The following is a 23,040-nucleotide window of genomic DNA, read 5'->3' as shown; positions in this document are numbered from 1 at the left end:
AGAGCTCCTCCATCATTGGCTGCAAAGAATATAATCAATCTGATTTTACTATTTACCATCTAGTGATGTCCATGTGTAGAGTCTTCTCTTGTGTTGCTGGAAGAGGGTGTTTGCTATGACTAGTGGGTTCTCTTGGCAAAACTCTATGAGCTTTTGCCCTGCTTCATTCTGTACTCCAAGGCCAAATTTGCCTGTTACTGCAGGTGTTTCTTGACTTCCTACTTTTGTGTTCCAGTCCCCTATCTTTTTTGGTGTTAGTTCTAGAAGGCCTTGCAGGTCTTCACAGAACCTGCAGCTTCAGCTTCAGCTTCTTCAGTGTTACTGGTCAGGGAATAGACTTGGATTACCATGATATTGAATGGTTTGCCTTGGAAACGAACAGAGATCATTCTGTCGTTTTTGAGATTGCATCCAAGTACTGCATTTTGGACTCTTTTGTTGACTGTGATGGCTACTCCATTTCTTCTAAGGGATTCTTGCCCACAATAGTAGATATAATGGTCATCTGAGTTAACTTCACCTGTTCCAGTCCATTTTAGTTTGCTGATTCCTAGAATGTCAATGTTCACTCTTGCCATCTCTTGTTTGACCACTTCCAATTTGCCTCAATTCATGGACCTGACATTCCAGGTTCCTATGCAGTATTGCTCTTTACAGCATCAGCACTTGCTTCTATCACCATTCACATCTACAACTGACATTGTTTTTGCTTTGGCTCTGTCTCTTCATTCTTTCTGGAGTTATTTCTCCACTGATCTCCAGTAGCATATTGGGCACCTGCCGACCTGGGGAGTTCATCTCTCAGTGTCCTATCTTTTGCCTTTTCATACCGTTCATGGGATTCTCAAGGCAAGAATGCTGAAGTGGTTTGCCCTTCCCTTCTCCAGTGGACCACATTGTCAGAACTCTCCACCATGACCCATTCATCTTGGGTGACCCTACATTGTGTGGCTTGTAGTTTCATTGAGTTAGACAAGGCTGTGGTCCATGTGATCAGATGGGTTAGTTTTCTATATACAGCCTTAAGCTACTCCTTTTCCAATTTGGAACCAGTCCGTTTTTCAATGTCCGGTTCTAACTGTTGCTTCTTGACCTGCATACAGATTTCTCAGGAGGCAGGTAAGGTGGTCTGGTATTCCCATCTCTTCAAGAATTTTCCAGTTTGTTGTGATCCACACAGTGAAATGTTTTAGTGCAGTTAATGAAGCAGAAATAACTGTTTTCTGAATTCCCTTGATTTTTTTTTTTTATGATCCAACAGATGTTGGCTGTTTGATCTCTGTTTCCTCTGCCTTTTCTAAATCCAGCTTGTACATCTGGAAGTTCTTTATTCACATACTGTTGAAGGTTAGCTTGAAGGATTTTGAGCATTATCTTGCTAGCATGTGAAATGAGTACAAATTGTGCAGTAGTTTGGACGTTCTTTGCCATTGCCCTTCTTTGGGATTAGAATGAAAACGGACCTTTTCCAGTCCTGTGGCCATTGGTGTGGTTTTCAAATTTGTTGGCATATTGAGTACAACACTTTAACAGCATCATCTTTTAGGATTTGAAATAGCTCAGCTGGAACTCCATCACCTCCACCAGCTTTGTTCATAATAATGCTTCCTAAGGCCCACTTGATTTCACACTCTAGGATATCTGGCTCTAGGTGAGTGATCACACCATTGTGGTTATCCAGGTTATTAAGACTTTTTTTCTGTGTAATTCTGTGTATTTCTGTCAGTTCTTATTAATATCTTCTGCTTCTGTTAGGTACATATCATCTCTGTCCTTTTACCCATCTTTGCATGAAATGTTCCCTTGGTATCTCTGATTTTCTTGAATCGATCTCTAGTCTTTCCCATTCTATTGTTTTCCTCTGTTTCTTTGCATTGTTCACTTATGAGGCCTTTCTTAGGTGAACAATAAGGGAAAATATTAGTAATTACTAAATATAGCTGAAGAATATAGGGTATTTCATTATACTGTTCTTTCAGTTTCTCTATAGGTTAGAAACTTTCAAAATAAACTTAGGGAAAAAGGAAGAAGCCGAAATACCTGGTTTAATTTCCTAACTATGTTCTTTTTTATCTAATAATAGAGAAGTTAACAGCTAAGCAATGAAAACAAAACAGTTATTTGGGTATAACTTTATATTTAGGAATATAACCAGCTAACAGTCAGTCATGTACTTAGCTGTAAGAGTTACAGAATCAGAAATAAAGTTTTATTGCTCATTAGAGAGACTTCTCATATTTTATGGCTTATACTTTCTAAGGAAATAAGCTGGAGGAAATGGACTAGGTGTGTATTAAGGAATTTAAGTTTGCACTATGCGTAGATATGGAAATATTTAACAAACCCTAACTTTTCTTTTTTACAAGTCTTCATGTCTATGAAGTGATTATATTGATTTGTCCCCTTTTTCTAGGTAAAAAGAAAAAATCAACTGTATCTTTGCTTAGTTGTAGCTAAATTGATCCGGTTGATAGAGGCAGAGATATAAATATATTGGTGTAAAAGGACACATAGGAGATAAGACTATGTATTTATTGCCCATTTATGTAATTACATGTGTCACCGAGGACAAAGGTCTTTAAAACAAAGACAAAAGGCAGAGTAGAAGCAGTTCTGTATAGTAAGATAGATGGACTTGCTACCACTTCCCTCTTCATGAATTTTCCTTCTGCGTGCTTTCATATCCTTCTGGCTATATAATCACATTTGAAAACTTGACCATCTTTTTGGGCACAGTTCAATGGCTGAAGAGATGCTTCACTCCAGTAAAAAGAAAATGAAAAATTTTCAAGAGCATTCATAGGCTTCGAGCCAAGAGGAGAGCACTTCGTTCCTGAGATCTGGTAGTTGTTCCACGAGGAAGTAACAGCCGAGACCAAGTACCATGGATGTGGTAGGCGAAAACGAGGCCCTGCAACAGTTCTTTGAAGGTAAGAGGCCTGTTTTCAACACCTGGGAGGTGACATTGCTTACAATCACTGTTTCACCTTTTTGGAATTCACTTAAACTTGGCTTTCAAAGAAATAAAATTGTACTAACTGTTCTAAAGTCAGAAGTTCAGGTTTGTTGTGTTTGTAGCAAAAAAATCAGTGGTGTAGATAGTGATTTTTTTTAAATTCAGGATTTCCATCTTATAGCTTGGTTATTAAAAGAATCAAGATGTCAGCATTCCTATGTTACTAGAATTTGTCCCTGTCCTATCCTAGATTTTTTTCCAATCCCTATGTTTCATAAAGCTAGAAAGATATTTACTACTTACTTCTAAATAAGATACTACTTTTCTTACTTCTAAAATTATTGAATATAGCACAACAAAGATGTCAACGTTTACTAAAGACATTTTTTCTCTTGGTATAATTAAATACAAAACAGCCTAACAGCAAAGAAGCACCTCTTTCCCCATTTCCATCTGTGTTTTTCAAAATATGTGCTTAAAAAATATGTAACTATTGAATGATGGTTTGTTTTTGAGGGTAAGTATCTTTTTCCCCAAGGGGAGGCTTACTATATGACATGGTTTCACAGATTTTCTTTTTTCTAAACACCTGAAATGGAGGTGGCACTTCTCATATTTAGTTAGGTTGATATTCTCATGATGGGTCCACTGAAAATGTCAGCAAGGCCTTGCCTTCTTGTGACATCTTTTAGGGAGCCACTGGGAGCCGCACACTAGTGCAGCTAGAGCTCCTTATCAGTTAGCCATGCTCAGACTTCCATGGGACAGGAAATGTGGCCAAAGCTTTTGCACATTTGCAGGTATTTCCCAGGAGAGAGTATGAGAATAATTGAGGGCAGACCTGCTCGCTCACAGAATCCCAAGGGCAGTTAGCAGCGTATTGAGAAAGAGCTTTTGGCATTTCTTGTGATTAGTAAAGTGCCTGACAAATACTAGACGTTTAAAGGTTGAATGACCATATTGTGTCAAACACTAAAGAGTGTTTCTACCAAAGAAACAGTGAGATTCTAGATCGCTATCAGAAGGCATTAGCACAGTACAGTAGGTCCAATGGCTTGAATTTTGCCAGATGGGGCAAGCAAAATATAGGACCTAGAGAAGTATTGTGTTATTCTATATCTATAGTCTATCTCATTATATTCTATCTCCGACAGTGTCCAAGTCAATGTGTCCACTTGGGTCACACAGTAGGTACAATAATGTGGCTCAATTGTTGTCGTCTGATTTTATATCCTATGCAACTTTCATTTGAATAGAGTAGCAAGCTCTGAGCTACAGTTATATCTGCTTTATTTTAGAGAAGCCATTCATTTTATAAAAGCGCAAACCCTACCTACTTTCATTCCAGAGCTGGAGAAGACCTGAAAAGTTCATCTGGTCTACCTTCTGGTTTTTGGTAGTGCTGTCATACCTATAGGGTCACTATGTTGTCCTTGTTCATGCTATTTTCTGAAGTCTTTGGAGATATAGTTTCCACAAATCCTCTCTATAGCTGGTTACAAAAATCCGATTATTATTATTGTATCTTTCTTAGCCTGAACTAAACTTGGGCTCCTTTTGGAGACTTTTTAACTGGGGAGGAGTAATTTCTCCATGGAAAGAGAATAAAATTTTCAGTGTTTTCTTACATTATCTTTGAATGAATAGATTGAGAAGATGGTGAACTTTGAAATAAAAAATAGAAGTAGTAATTTAAGTGATTCCCCTCCCCTTGAAAATCACAGGGCTGGTTGTTAATTTTTTATTACCTATTCAGCAAATATCTATCACTGACTGTATGCCAAGTCCAACTTGAAAGCCTCTTTGAAAGCCTGTAGGGCTTTGAAGAATTTCCCTTAGATTAAGATTTCCTTTCTCAAATATTCCTTAGAATGAGGACAGCAAAATTGGATATGCTATTCTCATGAGGAGGGCCAGTTATATGTTGTTCTCCTGTTTATGTATCATCTTCCAATTAAGTACAGTCTCGTATAAAAAACCAAGGTCTGAAAACAAGAAAAGTTTTCTTAATTTGTTACCCACCTGAAAGCTAAGTTTTCGTTTCCTTAAACTCTTTGTTCTAATAAACTGAATCCTAAATAATATATTTTTCCTTATGAACACTTTTGTATTAAAAAGTATCTGGACTGACAATATCATTGTGAATTAAATGACCTTGAACGTCAGAGTTCATGCTGATTATGCTAAATCTTTACCATGTGTCTCAGGAAAATGACAAGAACGAAGAGTGGTTCTAGGCAACTGGCAGGCCTCATTTTATTGCCTGCCAGTGACGCAATAAGTAGGCCCATCAACTAAAGCAGAAGAGGTGGATCACATTCTCCAGGGATCTCAACATCCACTGGAAGCTCAGATATTAAGTGAAATATTTGGTTTTTTAATAAAGCTGATATCACTGCGAGAGAAAAGTTGGCAGAGGAGAGGCACATTTTTTATGTATAACAACCAAAAGTTGATTATAACTTAAATTAGTGGTGAATTAGTTAAATATATTATAGTTCTTTTATATAATGGAATATTTTGTAGTTAGTAAAAATGATGATGATAACGAAAATGTTAATGATATAAAGCAGAAACATGGGTTAAAATTTGGTATATTATAATTATACATATATATTTCTAGAACAGAGTTTATTTAAATTGACCTGAAAAGAGTTACTATATATACACATATGCATGCACATATTCACTTTCACTTTTCACTTTCATGCATTGGAGAAGGAAATGGCAACCCACTCCAGTGTTCTTGCCTGGACAATCCCAGGGACAAGGGAGCCTGGTGGGCTGCCGTCTATGGGGTCGCACAGAGTCGGACACGACTGAAGCGACTTAGCAGCAGCAGCAGCAGCAGCAGCAGCATACTATATATACACACACGCACATATACATGGTAACAACTGGATGATTACACTACAAGTATTAGCAGTTGTTGTCTCTTAGCAGCAGGAATATTGAGATTTTTAGTTTCTTCTTTATTATCTCAGTGCTTCAAGCTTGGAATGTGCTATGTCACAGGTAATCTTAAATAAAGGGCATTGGATTTAATTCCACAAAACTCTTCTGTTAGAGTTTCTATTTTGCATGAAGAAAAATTGTAAAAGACATTAACATGGATGAAAAAAAGATTACTAGGTATCTTCCACAGAAAACTATGCCTGCATCATGTCCTCTGGGCTATCAAATTCTATGGGATTTTCACCTTTTACTGTTTTGGAGCTATTCTGAAACTCTGTAAATTGTAGATAATTGATATCAATGCAGTAAATTTTGTCTAGATATATAAATCAATTATCTCCATTTGGGGATCTATAGTTTCAGTAGAGTTTCAGTGGAGCAGGAAATGGCAGCCCGCTCCAATATTTTTGCCTGGGAAATCCCATGGACAGAGGAGCCTGGCAGGCTACAGTCCATGGGGTTGCAAAAGTAGTCAGACATGACTGAGCGACTAAACAACAGCATCAGTAAAACCCAGGTTTCCAATTATTATTAAATTCATTCCATAGCATAGCTAGACTCAGGTTATCTATCTGCTTATCTATCTATATACTATATAGGTCTATCTATCTGTCCATCTGTCTGTCTTTGTTCACCTTTCTAGATGCCTAGATCTAGGTCTGCTGTTTGAATATTCCTTGAATCAGTTGTAACATCTTAATTTCCTTAATTAAGTAAATGAAAATCTTTGACATGTGTTCATCTTTTATTTGTGTGTCATGATTTTATCTTTAAAAATATATATCCTTTAACAGTTGCCAAGTTTTAAGTTAGTTAACTTAGATTTTGTTTTATCTTAAATTCAAACCAGATTAATGATGATTACTGAACATTTACTAGGCATCTTAACCCTTATGGCAGAAGGTGAAGAGGAACTAAAAAGCCTCTTGATGAAAGTGAAAGAGGAGAGTGAAAAAGTTGGCTTAAAGCTCAACATTCAGAAAACGAAGATCATGGCATCTGGTCCCATCACCTCATGGCAAATGCATGGGGAAAGAGTGGAAACAGTGTCAGACTTTATTTTTCGGGGCTCCAAAATCACTGCAGATGGTGATTGCAGCTGTGAAATTAAAAGACACTTACTCCTTGAAAGGAAAGTTATGACCAACCTAGATAGCATATTCAAAAGCAGAGACATTACTTTGCCGACTAAGGTCCATCTAGTCAAGGCTATGGTTTTTTCAGTAGTCATGTATGGATGTGAGAGTTGGACTGTAAAGAAAGCTGAGCGCCGAAGAATTGATGCTTTTGAACTGTGGTGTTGGAGAAGACTCTTGAGAGTCCCTTGGACTGCAAGGACATCCAACCAGTCCATCCTAAAGGAAATCAGTCCTGGGTGTTCATTGGAAGGATTGATGCTAAAGCTGAAACTCCAGTACTTTGGCCACCTCATGCGAAGAGTTGACTCATTGGGAAAGACTCTGATGCTGGGAGGGATTGAGGGCAGGAGGAGAAGGGGGTGACAGAGGATGAGATGGCTGGATGGCATCACGGACTTGATGGACATGAGTCTGAGTGAACTCTGGGAGTTGGTGATGGACAGGGAGGCCTGGCGTGCTGCGATTCATGGGGTCGCAAAGAGTCGGACACGACTGAGCGACTGAACTGAACTGAACTGAAGTACTATTGCATTCACTTTACACCATTATCTCATTTAATTCTTACAACCCCCTGGGTAAAAAATGAATATGACATAAAGTATGTTATATCCCATCCCTCAGTTTACTTCACTCATTTTGATAGCTGTGACCTTACATTCTAAATTTGTTTCCCTATGGGTATTTCTTTTGGACTACTATGATATCAGGATTCATCTTATATTTCCCATGGGAATCATTTTAGACTAGCTTTTAGTTTATAAAAGCTAATTTGAGAATATTTTATAGTTCATTAATTTAATCTTTAAGAAGAAATTTTCTAAGTTGTTGAGAAGCTGTTTAGCTCATCCTCTTCATAGGGTCTGGAAGTAGGTTCTCAAATGCTTGTTGGCTTATCATGAAATAAAGAGGAGATTCCTGCCATGACTGAGCAGAAATGAGAAAACTACATACAGTTGTCCGTCAGTATCCAGCCCCTTTGATACCAAAATCCACAAATGCTCAAGTCCCTTATATAAAATGGCAATAGTATTTGCATATTAACTTATGTACATCATACTTTAAATAATCTCTAGATTATTTATAATGCCCAGTACAAGGTAAATACTATGTGAGTAGTTGCTAGAATGTGGCAAAATCAAGTTTTGCTTTGTGGAACTTTCTGGGATCTTTTTTCCCAAATATTTTCCATCCTTGGTTGGTTGAAATCTGCAAATGTGTGACTCGCAGACATGGAGGGCCGACTCTCCTAAGAGTGAATCACATGGAAAAGAAGAAGATGGAAACTAGCTGAAGAAACTCCTGCTCACCTATTGAAGCTTGAGGGTTGAAAGGTATCTTCTAGAACCAGAAGCTGTGCACGTGCAGGAAGCCCTGAACAGCTCCTGAGATCTAAGAGGAGGAACAGGCCCTGCAGGAAGCTGCTGTCAAACAAGCGTCAAAATATTTTCTGCCCTCCTCTCTCTGCTTAAGATTTAAAATTCTAATTAGGCATTATTAAAGTAAGGTGGTAGGGATTTACGCAAAAACATCTGCGACCCATGAGTTGTACAGGAATATTATGGAGGTGCTAAGTTTTCTTGGAAGTGAAGAAAGTGCTGAAAACTCTGGAGCAGAAAAGCAGTGACTCAAGGGACTGACCCCAGATAGACTGCATCTGGAAAGGTGTCTAGAAAGGCACCAAAGTCCTCAAGTCTCCAAGGTGTTGGGAGAATTGTTGAGACAAGAGAAATGTAGCTTGGAAAAGTGCCTATATGGTATCAGCGTACAGTAGACAGAAATACTTATAGAATAAATGGATAAAGACTATTCTACTCAGTAGTTTAAACTCTAGGTTAGGAGCATCTAGTAAGTTCAGATATGAGAAGAAGAAAAACTAGCATATGGTAAAGAATCTGCTTGCAGTGCAGGAGATGCGGGTTTGATCCCTGAATTGGGAAAACCCCCTGGAGAAGGGAATGGCAACCCACTGCAGTATTCTTGTCTAGAAAATCTCATCGACAAAGGAGCCTGGTGGGCTACTGTCCATGGGGTCGCAAAGAGTCAGGCCCAACTGAGTGACTAACACACACACAGCATAAAGGTTCAGTGAATAAAACAGAGGCAGATTATACGAAGTGCTGCCAGTTGGTGGAAAGCCTCAGATTCCATTATTACCAAAGGTAAAGTCATAAATGTCTCAAGTGATTCCTGGATATTACTCCTCCAAAAGTGAAACCAACTCTGATTGGTTGATGTTTCTGAATTCCTATGGTTGGAAGCAGAAGCTCTGAGCAACTGAATGCAGTGTAGAGGGCTGGCCCTGGGGAAGAGTCTTGTGGGTGAAGGGCATCTTTGACCAGTCTCTCAATCTTTGTCTTTCATTCACTTTAGGACCCCTTTCTCACCTCTCACAAACCAGCATCCTTCTTCCCTCTTCCTTCTGTCCCAATAAAACCTGAGCTTGCACAGAAGGTACAAATGGTGAAAGAGCTGATGCCACCTGACATCTCTAAAGCATTTCGTATCCAATGTACTTTCATAGAACACAATTGTTTTGATCAAATGAATCAAAAAGATTACCTTCTCCAAGGGTAGGTTTGGTTGATCTCTAATGGTGGAATTTTAAACATCATGTTGCATCCTAGTATCTCTGAAATTATCCCACAGAGATAGCAGCTCCTTGTTTATTGATGAGATCACCTCTGTTTCTGTCTGGAAACAGTATAGACTTTTCAGGAGACTGGAAACAAGAACACATCCAGGATAAGAAGAACCACCCAGATAATGCAAGCAGCTTATAATTATCTGAACACTTCTATCTGATGCTGGCAGGTGGTTAGAAACTATGTTTCCTTATCATGAAGCATCCAGAACAAAGAGGTATGGGCTTGTTGCCATTAAGAAAAAAAAAAATCCTTTATTCTTTCATGCTGGGATCCCTAAGGTGAAGGCGATTTTATTAGAATTTAAAATGTGCTGTAACTAGGTCAGAGCTAACTTCTGTCACCACACACATCCTACATTTGAGACCTGCCAGCGTTATTAGCAACTCTAGGGAATCCTGGAACAAAATTACTCAGACAAATGCTTCTGAGCAGAGACTCCACCACTTTCTTTGGTGTTATTGATGTCAAACTTCTCAACTTGGGAGTTAGAAGTCACCTTCTGGAAGACTTCACAATGTCTTGGGAGCTAAACATTGAATACATGAACAGTTGTGGGAAAGACAGATAACCTAAAACAAGAAATAGTTATCACTGTTAATCACACCATTTAGTGATAACAGCTCTTCACATTTTGGTGTTGATCTTATGGTGTGTTTATTCGGATCATACTATTTATACTCTTTATTTTATATTGTTTTAAAGTCATCTCAACTTAAAAAAAAATCTGCTTGTGTCAGTTCTTAGCTGAGCCATTCAATCTTCATTGTAGCATGTGAGGTCTTTGTGGTATGTGAACTCTTAGTTGTGGCATGTGGGATCTAGTTTTCTGACCAGGGATTGAACCCAGGCCCCCTGCATTGGGATCTCAGAGTCTTAGCCATTGGATCACCAGGGAAGTCCCCTAAATTAATATTTTAAAGTTTCAGTTTTCTCCATCTGTGAAATGGGGATAATAGCACCTACCTCTTGGGGTTGTGAGCATTAATGATAAAATATTGAAATGATGAGGTAAATGATAGTTATTGATTTTTAATTATAGCATTTACAAGTGTGAAGGAACAAAATTGTTCTATTTATTTTGAAACAAGAATGAGTAAAAGCTACATACATTTTTTTCAAAGGAATACTTCTGTCCCCATGGAGTTATTACAACTTTTACATGTTCACATTAATTCCAGAGCCTTTATAATCATAAAATCCATTTATAGCCTTTAGTTGCCAAGCAACAAAGGACAAAGTACTGAGTAGTTCCTTTTATTGCAAAAGGTTCAGCTTTTCCATGTTGATCTTGAAATCATCATATTTTAGAAAAAAAAAATAAACAGAATAAAGAAACAATACCATATTTGTGTTTTGTGGGCTTTCCTTGATTGGGGATAGAATCAAAGTTAAAAGGAATAAATTGGTATTATTGTCTGTTCTTGAATGGTCTAAAGCATTTATGCTAACTTCACAATAAATCTGTAAGAAGTTCTGAAGTTAGGGCACTGCAAATTCACTTTAAGGAGAGAACTTGTTTCATTTTACTTCTGCTCTGTGATGCTCTCCTTGTAAGAATACTGGTTCTTTGATCTATCAGTTGTTTTTTGGAAAAGGCAGGGGCACTGTAAAATACATATGAAAAATGTTTTTTGATGACCTTGGTAACCACTGACCTCAAACAGGGTATTCAGCCATGGATTGGCAGGGTTTGGAAAGCTGGCTTTGAGCTTCCCCTAACAAAATTGTATTCTCTACTTCTTTGAAAGATTTCAAAGTTTTAGTTACTTCTATTGTTTTTACATGTAGATAATCTAGTCCCATCACTTCATGGGAAATAGATGGGGAAACAGTGGAAACAGTGTCAGACTTTCATCTTTTTGGGCTCCAAAATCACTGCAGATGGTGACTGCAGCCATGAAATTAAAAGATGCTTACTCCTTGGAAGGAAAGTTACGACCAACCTAGATAGCATATTGAAAAGCAGAGACATTACTTTGCCAACAAAGGTCTGTCTAGGCAAGGCTATGGTTTTTCCTGTGGTCATGTATGGATGTGAGAGTTGGAATGTGAAGAAAGCTGAGCGCCGAAGAATTGATGCTTTTGGACTGTGGTGTTGGAGAAGACTCTTGAGAGTGTCTTGGACTGCAAGGAGATCCAACCAATCCATTCTGAAGGAGATCAGTCCTGGGTGTTCTTTGGAAGGAATGATGCTAAAGCTGAAACTCCAGTACTTTGGCCACCTCATGCGAAGAGTTGACTCATTGGAAAAGACTCTGATGCTGGGAGGGATTGGGGGCAGGAGGAGAAGGGGGTGACAGAGGCTGAGATGGCTGGATGGCATCACTGACTCAATGGACGTGAGTTTGAGTGAACTCCGGGAGTTGGTGATGGACAGGGAGGCCTGGCGTGCTGCAATTCATGGGGTAGCAAAGAGTTGGACACAACTGAGTGACTGAACTGAACTGAACTGAATTAGTTTAAGTAAAGGTTAGAAATCCAAAATGAATTAAAAAAATATAATATCCTGTAAAATACTCTAGTAAAATATATATTTTTAAAAGCTTATAAAAGCATATATGGAAAAAGCTTTTTAAATCTGCATGGTTATTTGTCTCATTATGCATATTAAAATAGTGAAAAAGCATTACTGAGAATTTTACTCCTCTTGCTCCATATGCATTCTGTGTGTGAGACTTTATAGAGGCAAAATGTGGACACAAAGATCCTCTTTTTTCCTTCCCTGGTGGATTAGAGAATCTTGTTGCTTTGAAACAAATCTATCAAGTTACATAAATTCTGTGTTTTCGGGTGGGGATGAAGAACAGAAGGGATAGGAAGGGAAAGAATATTTATTATGTGTCAAACACTAATAGTATTAAAGGAAAAAAATTCAATGCCTCTTGTTAAAGCATGATATTGTTGCTGTTTAGTCTCTAAGTCATGTCTGACTCTTTCACAATCTCATAAACTGTAGCCTGCTGGGCTCCTCTCTCCATGGATTTCCCAGGTAAGAATACTGGAGTGGGTTGCTATTTCTTTCTCCAGGGGATTTTCCCAAACCAGGGATCAAACCCTTGTCTTCTGCATTCGCAGACAGGTTCTTTACCAGTGAGCCAGCTGGGAAGCACAAAGCATGATAAAGGAGGACTTTATTCAAGAGAAGGGCTGTTGCAAGTAATAACCACTGGGGTGAAATTTTTCAGTGAGGGAAGGAGACTGAGCTCAACTCCCAATACAGCAAGTGGAATTGATAGTCAGGGAGCAGGTTAATCCTGAAAGTAGGCTGGGCAGTCAGATGGTGACCTGGGGAATGGTGGAGGATGAGGGGCTGGGTTGACATTGAGGGTGATCAGACCCGAAGGACAAGGGATTCTGGTTAAACTGATTTATGAAGATTCTTGCTAAAACTGCAAAATGAAGAGAGAAACATGGAAACAGACCTCACTGAGAAAAGTACAGGGGAGCCTGAGTACAGTCTGTTCGCAGTGGGATTATATATGTTATCACTTTTAGTTTGCAAGTGACACTCTAAGGTGGTAAAACCCATCTTCTTTTTTGGAAAAGGAAACAGACCCAAAGAGGTTCAAGAACTGGAGTTTAACCCAAGTCTGACTGACTTGTGATTTTCCAAAGCTCCTGCTTTTCTTACCTCCAGGTTACATGGGGCTCCCTCCTTCTGGAACACCCTCCCCCTTCTCATTCACCTGGCTAAGGGCAGTTAGTTCACCCTCGGGGTCCCTGCTTCAGTATCCACCTGTCAGGGCTCCCGTGTATCCCAGGGCACTTTGCATTTCACCCTTCAAAGCCTGGATTACCTTTTTCTGTGTCTATCTCCTGTGGACTCCTGGTAGTAAGGAACTATGTCTCATTCATTCCTATAGACTTGGCAGCTGGGGACTAGCACAGTAGTGGGCATTTGACCATATTTGCCAAATCAATAAATAAACAAATCTGAGCCTGATCTCTCTTCAAGATCCTAAGTCTTCTGGATTTCTCCCCTTTATTTCTTGCATTGAAGAGGACATGAGTCTGTCCTACACCTGGCTAAAGACTCAGCCCTCAGCCAGTGCTCTGCCAGGCTGTCCCCTTTGTCTGGGCTGGCAGGAAGGAAGGCTTTGCTGACACAGGCAGGAAAATTGAAAGCCACAGGACAAGCAGCTTCCTGGTCACATTTTTTGGAATCTGTGCAGTAGGCCCAGGAGGCACTGATTTGTAGATGAGTCAACCCTCCTGTTGACTGTGGGTGTGCAGCCCCACTTTAGCTCTGCTTCTTTTGGGCTGTCTTCCTCCTCATCCTTCTCCTTCTCCTTCTTCCTTCTGCTTTCCCTTCCTTCTCTATTTTGACCCTCGGTAGAAGAGTTGACTCATTGGAAAAGACTCTGATGCTGGGAGGGATTGGGGGCAGGAGGAGAAGGGGACGACAGAGGACGAGGTGGCTGGATGGCATCACGGACTCGATGGACGTGAGTCTGAGTGAACTCCGGGAGTTGGTGATGGACAAGGAGGCCTGGCGTGCTGCAATTCATGGGGTTGCAAAGAGTCAGACATGACTGAGTGACTGAACTGAACTGAACTGAGCTGAGAATTAGACTTTCTAATAGAACAAACCGGGAATTCCAGGTGGCACAGTTGGTAAAGAATCCACCTGCCAATTCAGGAGATGCAAGAGACACAAGTTCTGTCCCTGGGCCGGGAAGATCACCTGGAGGGGGAAATAGCAACCCACTGCAGTGTTCTTGCCTGGAAAATCCCATGGACATAGGAGCCTGGCAGGCTACAGGCCACGGGGTTGCAAAGAGTTGGACATGATCGAGTACACATGTGCACACAGAATAAACCACAGCAATAATTCTTCAAATCTTGGACATAAAAGAGAGTCCTTGTTGTATTCCTATACTACTTAAAAGAAATGTGATCGGTCTCTGTTTCCCAGATTTATCTTCCACAGTTAAATTAATATGGTTAACATGCTGATTGTGTTTTGTTTCTCTTCTTTTGTTTTATTTTTCCTGTATGTATTAACATTAGTATGTGCTGTTAAAAGAAAATGGACACAGCATAAAAGTTTAATACTTATGCTGAAAGGCTGGAAGGCTCCTGGAAAAATGGATCCCCAGGCTCCCAGAAAGGCCAGAGGATCTTGCTTAATTTATATTTCAAATAATTAATTTTAAAGGAGAAGAAGTATGAACTTGATAATCAGCTAGTGAAGACACTGAAATACTGTCATGAAAACTGAGTAGACAGACCAGTTCCCTCTCCTACCTTAAATCCTGTGAATTATTAGATGATTCTCCCAGAAGCTGCGCCACAAGGACCGATCTCCAAAGGTATTGAGCCAATCAGCCATCGTTTATTATTTACACTGAACAACACTGAGTTTGTGAAAAAAGCAATTCAGGACACAGTCACGTGGAATTGTAACAATGTTAATGCTGAAAGAACTATATTTCTAACCTATAAACAGCAGACACTCGACCTTTTTTCCTCCTAACAGAAGCTTAATGTGTTCAGACAAAGGAGAGTCCTTGAGCCCAGGAAGGGTAGGCACTAATGCAGGTGATGTAAACCAGTTATCTTAATTTCATTTGCCTCCTCCCTCTTCTCTTCCTCAACATTCAGTAGCCACAACTCTTCCTTCTAACAACCTTTTCATAAAGGGTGAATCCCTGTGTTTTCTGAAGTACTTAACTGTATGAATTATAACTTAATGTGTCCTTTAAATTTTTACTAGGAATGTTATTGCTTTTATTAGCTTTTGAGTGATTTATCCCCTACTCATTCATTACTTCGCATGATTTTGCAGAGTACAAGTTTGTTCAGGAACATGTATGTTATGTTATAGTAGAAAACACTGCAATAAGAACCCCTGCCGTAAAACAAAAAGAACCCCTGCAACGACAACTGTGTTATTGCAACTTGAGCTAGTTGCTTAAGTTTGCTGAGACTATTTGCTCTTCTGAAAAACAGGAATAATACTTGTACCTACCTGGCAGAATAAAATTATTGTTTGGAATGAGTGAGGGAGTAAATGTTAAATTCTTCGCATGGTGTGGGTACATAAAACATGCTCAGCGAATTTACCAAGTTTTACTGTTATTATTCATATTTGCTTCCATTGATCATCTTGTCTGTGGCTTGACTTATGATTCTTTCTCACTTGATGTGCTCTCATTCAGACATCCTACTATTTGTGGACATTCCTCTTAAGGTATGGGGCCCAGGTCATTAATATTGGACCTGTGTCTACAGGAACAGGGACCTACCCTCCCAGTTCTGTCCTCAATGATTTCAGGAGGAAATTTGTTTGTTTTCCCAATATTTCTTCATGATGACAAGACTAAATTGATGTCTCTATCAACCATTTACTCAAAATTCAGGTTTCCCCATCTCATATTTACATAATGGAGAAAATCAATGGAAAGCTGAATGCTTAACCTACTAAATTTCATCTTGTCAAAGTCAGCCATCAATTCAGTTGCTGAGATTTGACCTGAATGTTTTTAAATTTAAATTAATTAATTTATTTTAATTGGAGGCTAATTACTTTGCAATATTGTCATTGTTTTTGCCATACATTGCCATGAATCAGCCACGGGTGTACATGTGTCCCCCGCGTCCTGAATCCCCGCTTCCACCTCCCTCCACATCCCATCCCTCTGGGTTGTTCCAGTGCACTGGCTTTGAGCGCCCTGTTTTAGGCATCAAACTTGGACTGGTGATCTGTTTCACCTATGGTAATATACATATTTCAATACTATTCCCTCAAATCATCCCACCCTCACCTTCTCCCACAGAGTCCCAAAGTCTGTTCTTTGCATCTGTGCCTCTTTTGCTGTCTCGTATATAGGTTTATCGTTACCATCTTTCTAAATTTCATATGTATGCATTAGTATACTGTATTGGTGTTTTTCTTTCTGACTTACTTCACTCTGTATAACAGGCTCCAGTTTTGTCCACCTCATTAGAACGCACTCAATGAGTGCTAGGTCGTATGACAGCTCTATTTCCAGTTTTTAAAGGAATCTCCACACTGTTCTCCATAGTGGCTGTACTAGTTTGCATTCCCACCAACAGTGTAAGAGGGTTCTCGTTTCTCCACACCCTCTCCAGCATTTATTGCTTGTAGACTTTTGGATAGCAGCCATTCTGACCGGCATGAGATGGTACCTCATTGTGGTTTTGATTTGTATTTCTCTGATAATGAGTGATGTTGAACATCTTTTCATGTGTTTGTTAGCCACCTGTATGTCTTCTTTGGAGAAATGTCTATTTAGTTCTTTGGCCCATTTTTTGATTGGGTCGTTTATTTATCTGGTACTGAGCTGCAGGAGCTGCTTGTGTATTTTTGAGATTAATTTTTTGTTAGTTCCCTCGTTTGCTATTATTTTCTCCCATTCTGAAGGCTGTCTTTTCACCTTGCTTATAGTTTCCTTAGTTTTGCAAAAGCTTTTAAGTTTAATTAGGTCCCATTTGTTTATTTTTGCTTGTATTTCCATTACTCTGGGAGGTAGGTCATAGAGGATCTTGCTGTGATTTATGTCAGAGAGTGTTCTGCCTATGTTTTCCTCTAAGAGTTTTATAGTTTCCGGTCATACATTTAGATCTTTAATCCATTTTGAGTTTATTTTTGTGTGTGGTGTTAGATGTGTTCTAGTTTCATTCTTTTACAGGTGGTTGACCAGTTTTCCCAGAACCACTTGTTAAAGAGATTGTCTTTTCTCCCTTGTATATTTTTGCCTCCTTTGTCAAAGCTAAGCTGTCCATAAGTGCATGGTTCATCTCTGGGCTTTCTGTTTTGTTCCATTGATGTATATTTCTGTCTTTGTGCCAGTACCATACTATCTTGATGACTGTAGCTTTGTAGTATAGTCTGACTGGCTTTTTAAAATTGGAGTATAGTTGATTTACAATGTTGTGTTAGTTTCAGCTGTACAACAAAGTGAATCAGTTGTACATATACATATATTCACTCTTTTTAAATTCTATTTCCATATAGGTCATTACAGACTACTGAATAGAGTTCCCTGTAATAAACAGTAGATTCTTATTAGTTGCCTATTTTATATATACAATTGTGTACATAAATGTCCCAATTTATCCATCCTCTCATTTTCTCCCTTGGTAGCCGTAAGTTTGTTTTCTACTTCTGTGACTCTATTATTTCTGTTTTGTAAATAAGTCCATCTGTACCTTGGAGATCCAACCAATCAATCTTAAAGGAAATCAGTCCTGAATATTCACTGGAAGGACTGATGCTGAAGCTGAAACTCCAGTACTTTGGCCACCTGATGCAAAGAATCGACTCTTTGGAAAAAACCCTGATGCTGAGAAAGATCGAAGGCAGGAGGAGAAGGGAAAGATAGAGGATGAGATGGTTGGATGGCATCACTGATGTGATGGACGTGAGTTTGAGTAGGCTCTGGGGGTTGGTGATGGACAGGGAAGCCTGGTGTGCTGCAGTCCATGGGGTCACAAAGAGTTGGACACTACTAAGCAACTGAACTGAACTGAACCATTTGTACCGTTTAAAAAAACTCCACATATAAGCAATATCATATACTATTTATCTTTTTCTGTCTTACTTCCCTTGTGGTTCAGCAGGTAAAAAATCTGCCTGTAACTCAGGAGACCTGGCTTCAATCCCTGTGTTGGGAAGATCCTTGGAGAAAGGAAAAGCTACCCACTCCAGAATTCCATGAACTGTATAGTCCATGGGGTCGCAAAGAGCCAAACATGACTGAGTGGCTTTAACTCACTCGGTATGACTATCTGTAGTGACCTGACTCCTTTATACTGTATTTGCACCTTGCTCATCTCCTTTGGGCCATCTGTGTATGTGGCAGGTTTGCCTTCTCTATACTTGTTCAAATTACATATAGCCTTATTGAGAAGGGTAAGAGCAGAGTCATTTTTACAGTAAATTTTAGGATTTTCTCTGGGTTAGCGTGCTGGAGTTCAGTTGTTCTCCCAGATACAAATTCACCCAATTCTAATGTAATTTCCTCTACATTTCTGTGTTTGAGCTACAAGTATAGCCATCCTTGACTGCCCTTCCCCCAGCTGAATGGGAAAGGCACTCCTATATGTCTCTTGGGCTTTATGTATCATCCTTAGTCCTGCCTTTTTACTGTCTATACTCTCATTCCCGGGCTCGAGGGTAAGATTGAGTGTCACTCATGGTTATATCCCACTGCCTAACACAAACACTTCATTAAAATATTTATTATTGGATGAGTGAATTAACAATTTTGTTAAGTGTCTAATTGAAATCAAGATATAGATTTCCGTGCACAGGTTCCTAATCTAGTCAGGAAAGCAGATGAAGTACATCCACAGGACCAGTTCTTGATGGACACATGCAGGCTCCTGGATAATCTTCTGCTGTTCTCTGAGGCCAACAGCCAAGTGTTCAGCAGTCCTTTCTAGAATTTTGCATCCATGACAGTTTCTGAAAAGCTATGTGGATATTGCCATCCTGTTACACAATGTGCTTGATTCATTTATTTACTCAAGTTGAATAAAGGTTTTCATTTTATCTTTCATTATCAGACACATAAATTTCAGGTGATTCATATCATGTTAAAGTTCAGAGACAGTCTTTTAACTGGGTGACTGCTTTCCACACTGGGCCATGTTACCTCTGCCTGAAAGAACTGATTAGCTTCTTTCTTCCTGGATCAGTGCAGGACTATTTGTACAAGGAAGACTGGGGAGACTCCCAGGATTCTAGGTCATTAGGTGGAGGTTTTCTTGGGGGCAGTGCCCTGCAGGTCACTTCTCAGGGTTGACACTACATGGCTTAGAGTGGATGAACCCCTCCAGCTCCTTCTCAGGCTCCCCACCCACCAACACCACCTCCCAACTAGCCAACAAAACAGAGATGGGAGGATCCAGTCAGTAACTAAATTCAGTGGGATTCTTTTCCCAAATACTACTCACATCCAGGGATGTGCTGGTAAATGTTTAACAAACCTTTGGAGGAAATTCCTTAAGTTGTAATGTTTGCCAATTTCCTTGGTGTAAATCTTCCCACTACTGCCAATTTCAAGTTACTAGACTCTAAATATGGAGTTGGGAAGAGATGTGCCCAAGCTTGTACAAGCTGGCTCCAGCATACCACTGCACACTCCTCCACTTTTCCGACCCCAACTCCATGGCACCAGATCAGAAAACAAACTTATGGATACTAAGGGCATCATGAAGGGTGAGATAAACTGGGAGATGGGGATTGACATTCCCAGCTGGCTCAGATGATAAAGAATCTGCCTGCAATTCAGGATATCCGGGTTCAATCCCTGGGTGGGGAAGATTCTTTGGAGAAGGAAGTGACAACCCACTCCAGTATTCTTGCCTGGAGAATCCCATGGACAGAGGAGCCTGGTGGGCTACAGCCTATGGGGTCACAAAGAGTCACATACAGCTTAGTGACTAAACAGTATACATGTCAGCAACAAATGAGAACCTGTTACATAGAACAGGGATCTCTGCTCAATGTTCTGTGGTGACCTAAATGGGAAAGAAATCCAAAAAAGAGGGGATATATGTATACACATAGCTGATTCACTTTGCTGTACTGCAGCAACTAACACAATATTGTAAAGCAACTATATGCCAATAAAAATTAATTTAAAAAATAATTTCAGTAAGGAACATTAAAGAAAGAATCTCACGTCATTCAAAGCCCCCGGATTTGCCCCTGCTGACAGTTCCAGCTCCATGGACCCCTATTCCTGGAAGACTTCCCTGGCACCTTTTTGCTCCTGTTGAGTCATTTAGGTGACCTGTAATGCCCTGTGACACTCAGTTGCCACATCAAGCTGCTATGGTGTGCTTTCATGTCAGTCTTTCTCACTGGGTTATGAACTTCTTGAGCACAGCAATGGATGGTTATGACAAAGGACAGTATTGAGCTGAGAACTATGCTGCATACCTTTATATGCATTATCTCATTTAATCCTCACAATTCCCTGAGGTAAATGCTCTTATTATCTTTATTCTAGGATTATTATTCTTCTTGAGAGTCCTTTGGACTGCAAGGAGATCAAACCAGTCAATCCTAAAGGAAATCAACCATGAATATTCATTGGAAGGATTGGTGCTGGAGCTGAAGCTCTAATACTTTGGCCACCTAGTGCCAAGAGCTAACTCATTGGTAAAGACCCAGATGCTGGGAAAGACTGAAGGCGAAAGGGGTGGCTCAAGCAACTGAGCACACACCCTTAAGCAAATGGATGTCTCCTTTCTCTTCCCATCCTCCATCTTTTCCTCTCCCTCCCCTCCCCCTCCTTCTTTGGCATATCTACGAACAATGATGCTACAATTCCTCATGAGCACTGGTACATCAGAGGGAAGCTCTACGTTTAAGTTCAAAGGGCAATGAGGGTGGGGGTTGCAGGAGGTGGGAACACTGGTTGCTATTTAGAGTCTCTAAAAAACCTAAAGGGACTTCCCTGGTGGTCCAGTGGTTAAGACTCTGTGCTCCCAGTGCAGGGGGCCCAGGTTTGATCCCTGGTTCTATCCCTGGTCAGGGAACTGGATCCCAGATGATGAAACTAAGACCTGGGGCTGCCAAAAAAAAATTTTTTTTAATCCTAGAATTGTCCTAACAGACAAATTTTGTCATCTTACCTGTTGTCTGAATAGTCTGGGCAGCACTGTTTTGGGATAAAGAGTGAAAGAGTAGTTAAAAAGGAACAGGGGGCACCTGGGTTTGAGGGGGTTATATTGGAAGGGAAACAAGAAGGGTCCTTACACAGGACTGGTTGGTGGTGGCTGGGTGGGTGGAAGGGAGACAGAAAGGGAGGTCCTTGCTGTATGCCCCCTGTTCATAACTTCGGGGAAGCCCTGTGTCCCCAAAGGCACACGTATGCCTATGAGTGAGTCTTGTGGATGTAACTTAGATTTGTCTGTGGCATCCCTGGTGGATTGAGGTCTGCCCGAGGCCAGGGGCAACAGGACAGGTGAGCATCCTGCAGCTGTCACTGTGCCTCGAAGTGGGGCAGAGAGCTAGGGTGAAGAAGGACCTTGCTTCCTTAGAGCAATGAAGGGAGTGGGTCTCTGGGACTCCTGGAGGCCTGGGCAGTTTCAGCTTTTGTGAGCAGGATGGTGACAGCCCTTCCGGGCCATAGAGAGAAATCTAGAAAGGGGTGGCATCAAGGTTTGGACCTGAGCCTTCCTGACAGTGGGTGGAATGCTCAAGAACACACACTTTGCAGGTTTGGGTGTTATAGATCAGCTTTGAAGACATTTAGAGCAAAGTGATTATTTTTTAAAAAGCATGTGATGTATTTTAAGAGCCATTTGGGTGTCACCCTGTGTGTGTAAAGCCTCCTGAAAACAATTCTATCTGACACTACAGATTTATATTGTGGAATAATTTCCTTTGGGTCTGGAAAGCACAGCTGTGGTTTTGGAGTCCTAGAGAAAGCCAGCTAGCCTGGGGTTCATCTCTCTTGGTTCAGTAAGGAATTTGGACAAGTCACACAGGCAGGTCCTGGATGCCGTGGACCATCTCTTATTTCTACCTAGGGATGGAGGTTGGGGAGGGTGGGTGAGGTAATGCAAGCAGCACAGAGGTCAGGTCTGAGAATCTATGGACCACCTCCTACTTCTCTGTGGGGAGTTGTGTGTATGTGTTTGGGGATGGGGTGGGGTGGGCTGTATAAAGCAGATGGGACTCCAGCAGGGGCTTCAGTGGAAAACTAAACAGATCTTTTCCTCCATCTGCTTCTCTTAGCAATTGTCTTGACCAAAGCCCAGTTGAAAGCAAGTTGCTTTCCCTCAGTTGGCTGGCATTGTTGGGGAGGAGGAGGGATACAGGCTGGGGGTAGTAGTGATGGGGATGGGAGCGAGAACACTTTCAGGAATCAGGGCAGGCCTGTTGGCTGCAGGTCATTTACAGCTGTGTGACCCTGAGGGAGCTAGTTAACCTGTGTAATCACGTTGCCTTCTCTGTACACTGGAAATCCCTTGTGGCTCAGTCGGTAAAGCGTCTGCCTACAATGTGGGAGACCCGGGTTCAATCCCTGGGTTGGGAAGATCCTCTGGAGAAGGAAATGGCAACCCACTCCAGTACTCTTGCCTGGAAAATCCCATGGATGGAGGAGCCTGGTAGGCTACAGTCTATGGGGTCTCAAAGAGTCAGACACGACTGAGTGACTTCACTCACTCTAGAGCTGTTAAGAGGACTGGTCAAGTTGGGCAAAGTGCTTCTCCTTTCCAGAGTAAGAACTCCAAACTCCCTCTGAAAGTCCCTGGACAACTGCGACAGGCTTGAAGCTGATTTCCCTTCTACTGTTCTTGTCCTGGATAGTTCTTTCCTGCAAAGCAACTATGGTGACCTTTTATAAATTTAGAGGGA

The 23,040-nt window shown here is 40.6% G+C and overlaps 1 protein-coding gene across 3 annotated transcripts in view; it reads left to right on the top strand.

The window, feature by feature from the left end:
- The first annotated feature begins 2,603 nt into the window (after positions 1-2,603).
- MYRFL (myelin regulatory factor like) overlaps positions 2,604-23,040 on the top strand; it is a 121,404-nt gene continuing 100,967 nt past the window's right edge. For all 3 annotated transcript variants that reach the window (XM_060412793.1, XM_027967457.2, XM_042246922.2), the window contains exon 1: positions 2,604-2,930. Coding sequence is in view for 2 of the 3 variants with exons in the window: in XM_027967457.2 (XP_027823258.2) it covers positions 2,885-2,930 (46 nt within the window). In the remaining variant the exon portion in view is untranslated. The remainder of the gene's footprint in view (positions 2,931-23,040) is intronic.

This window comes from Ovis aries, chromosome 3 (genome assembly GCF_016772045.2).
Source record: "Ovis aries strain OAR_USU_Benz2616 breed Rambouillet chromosome 3, ARS-UI_Ramb_v3.0, whole genome shotgun sequence".
NCBI classification, from domain to species: Eukaryota; Metazoa; Chordata; class Mammalia; order Artiodactyla; family Bovidae; genus Ovis; species Ovis aries.
This window is presented reverse-complemented; position numbering and strand designations above follow the sequence as displayed.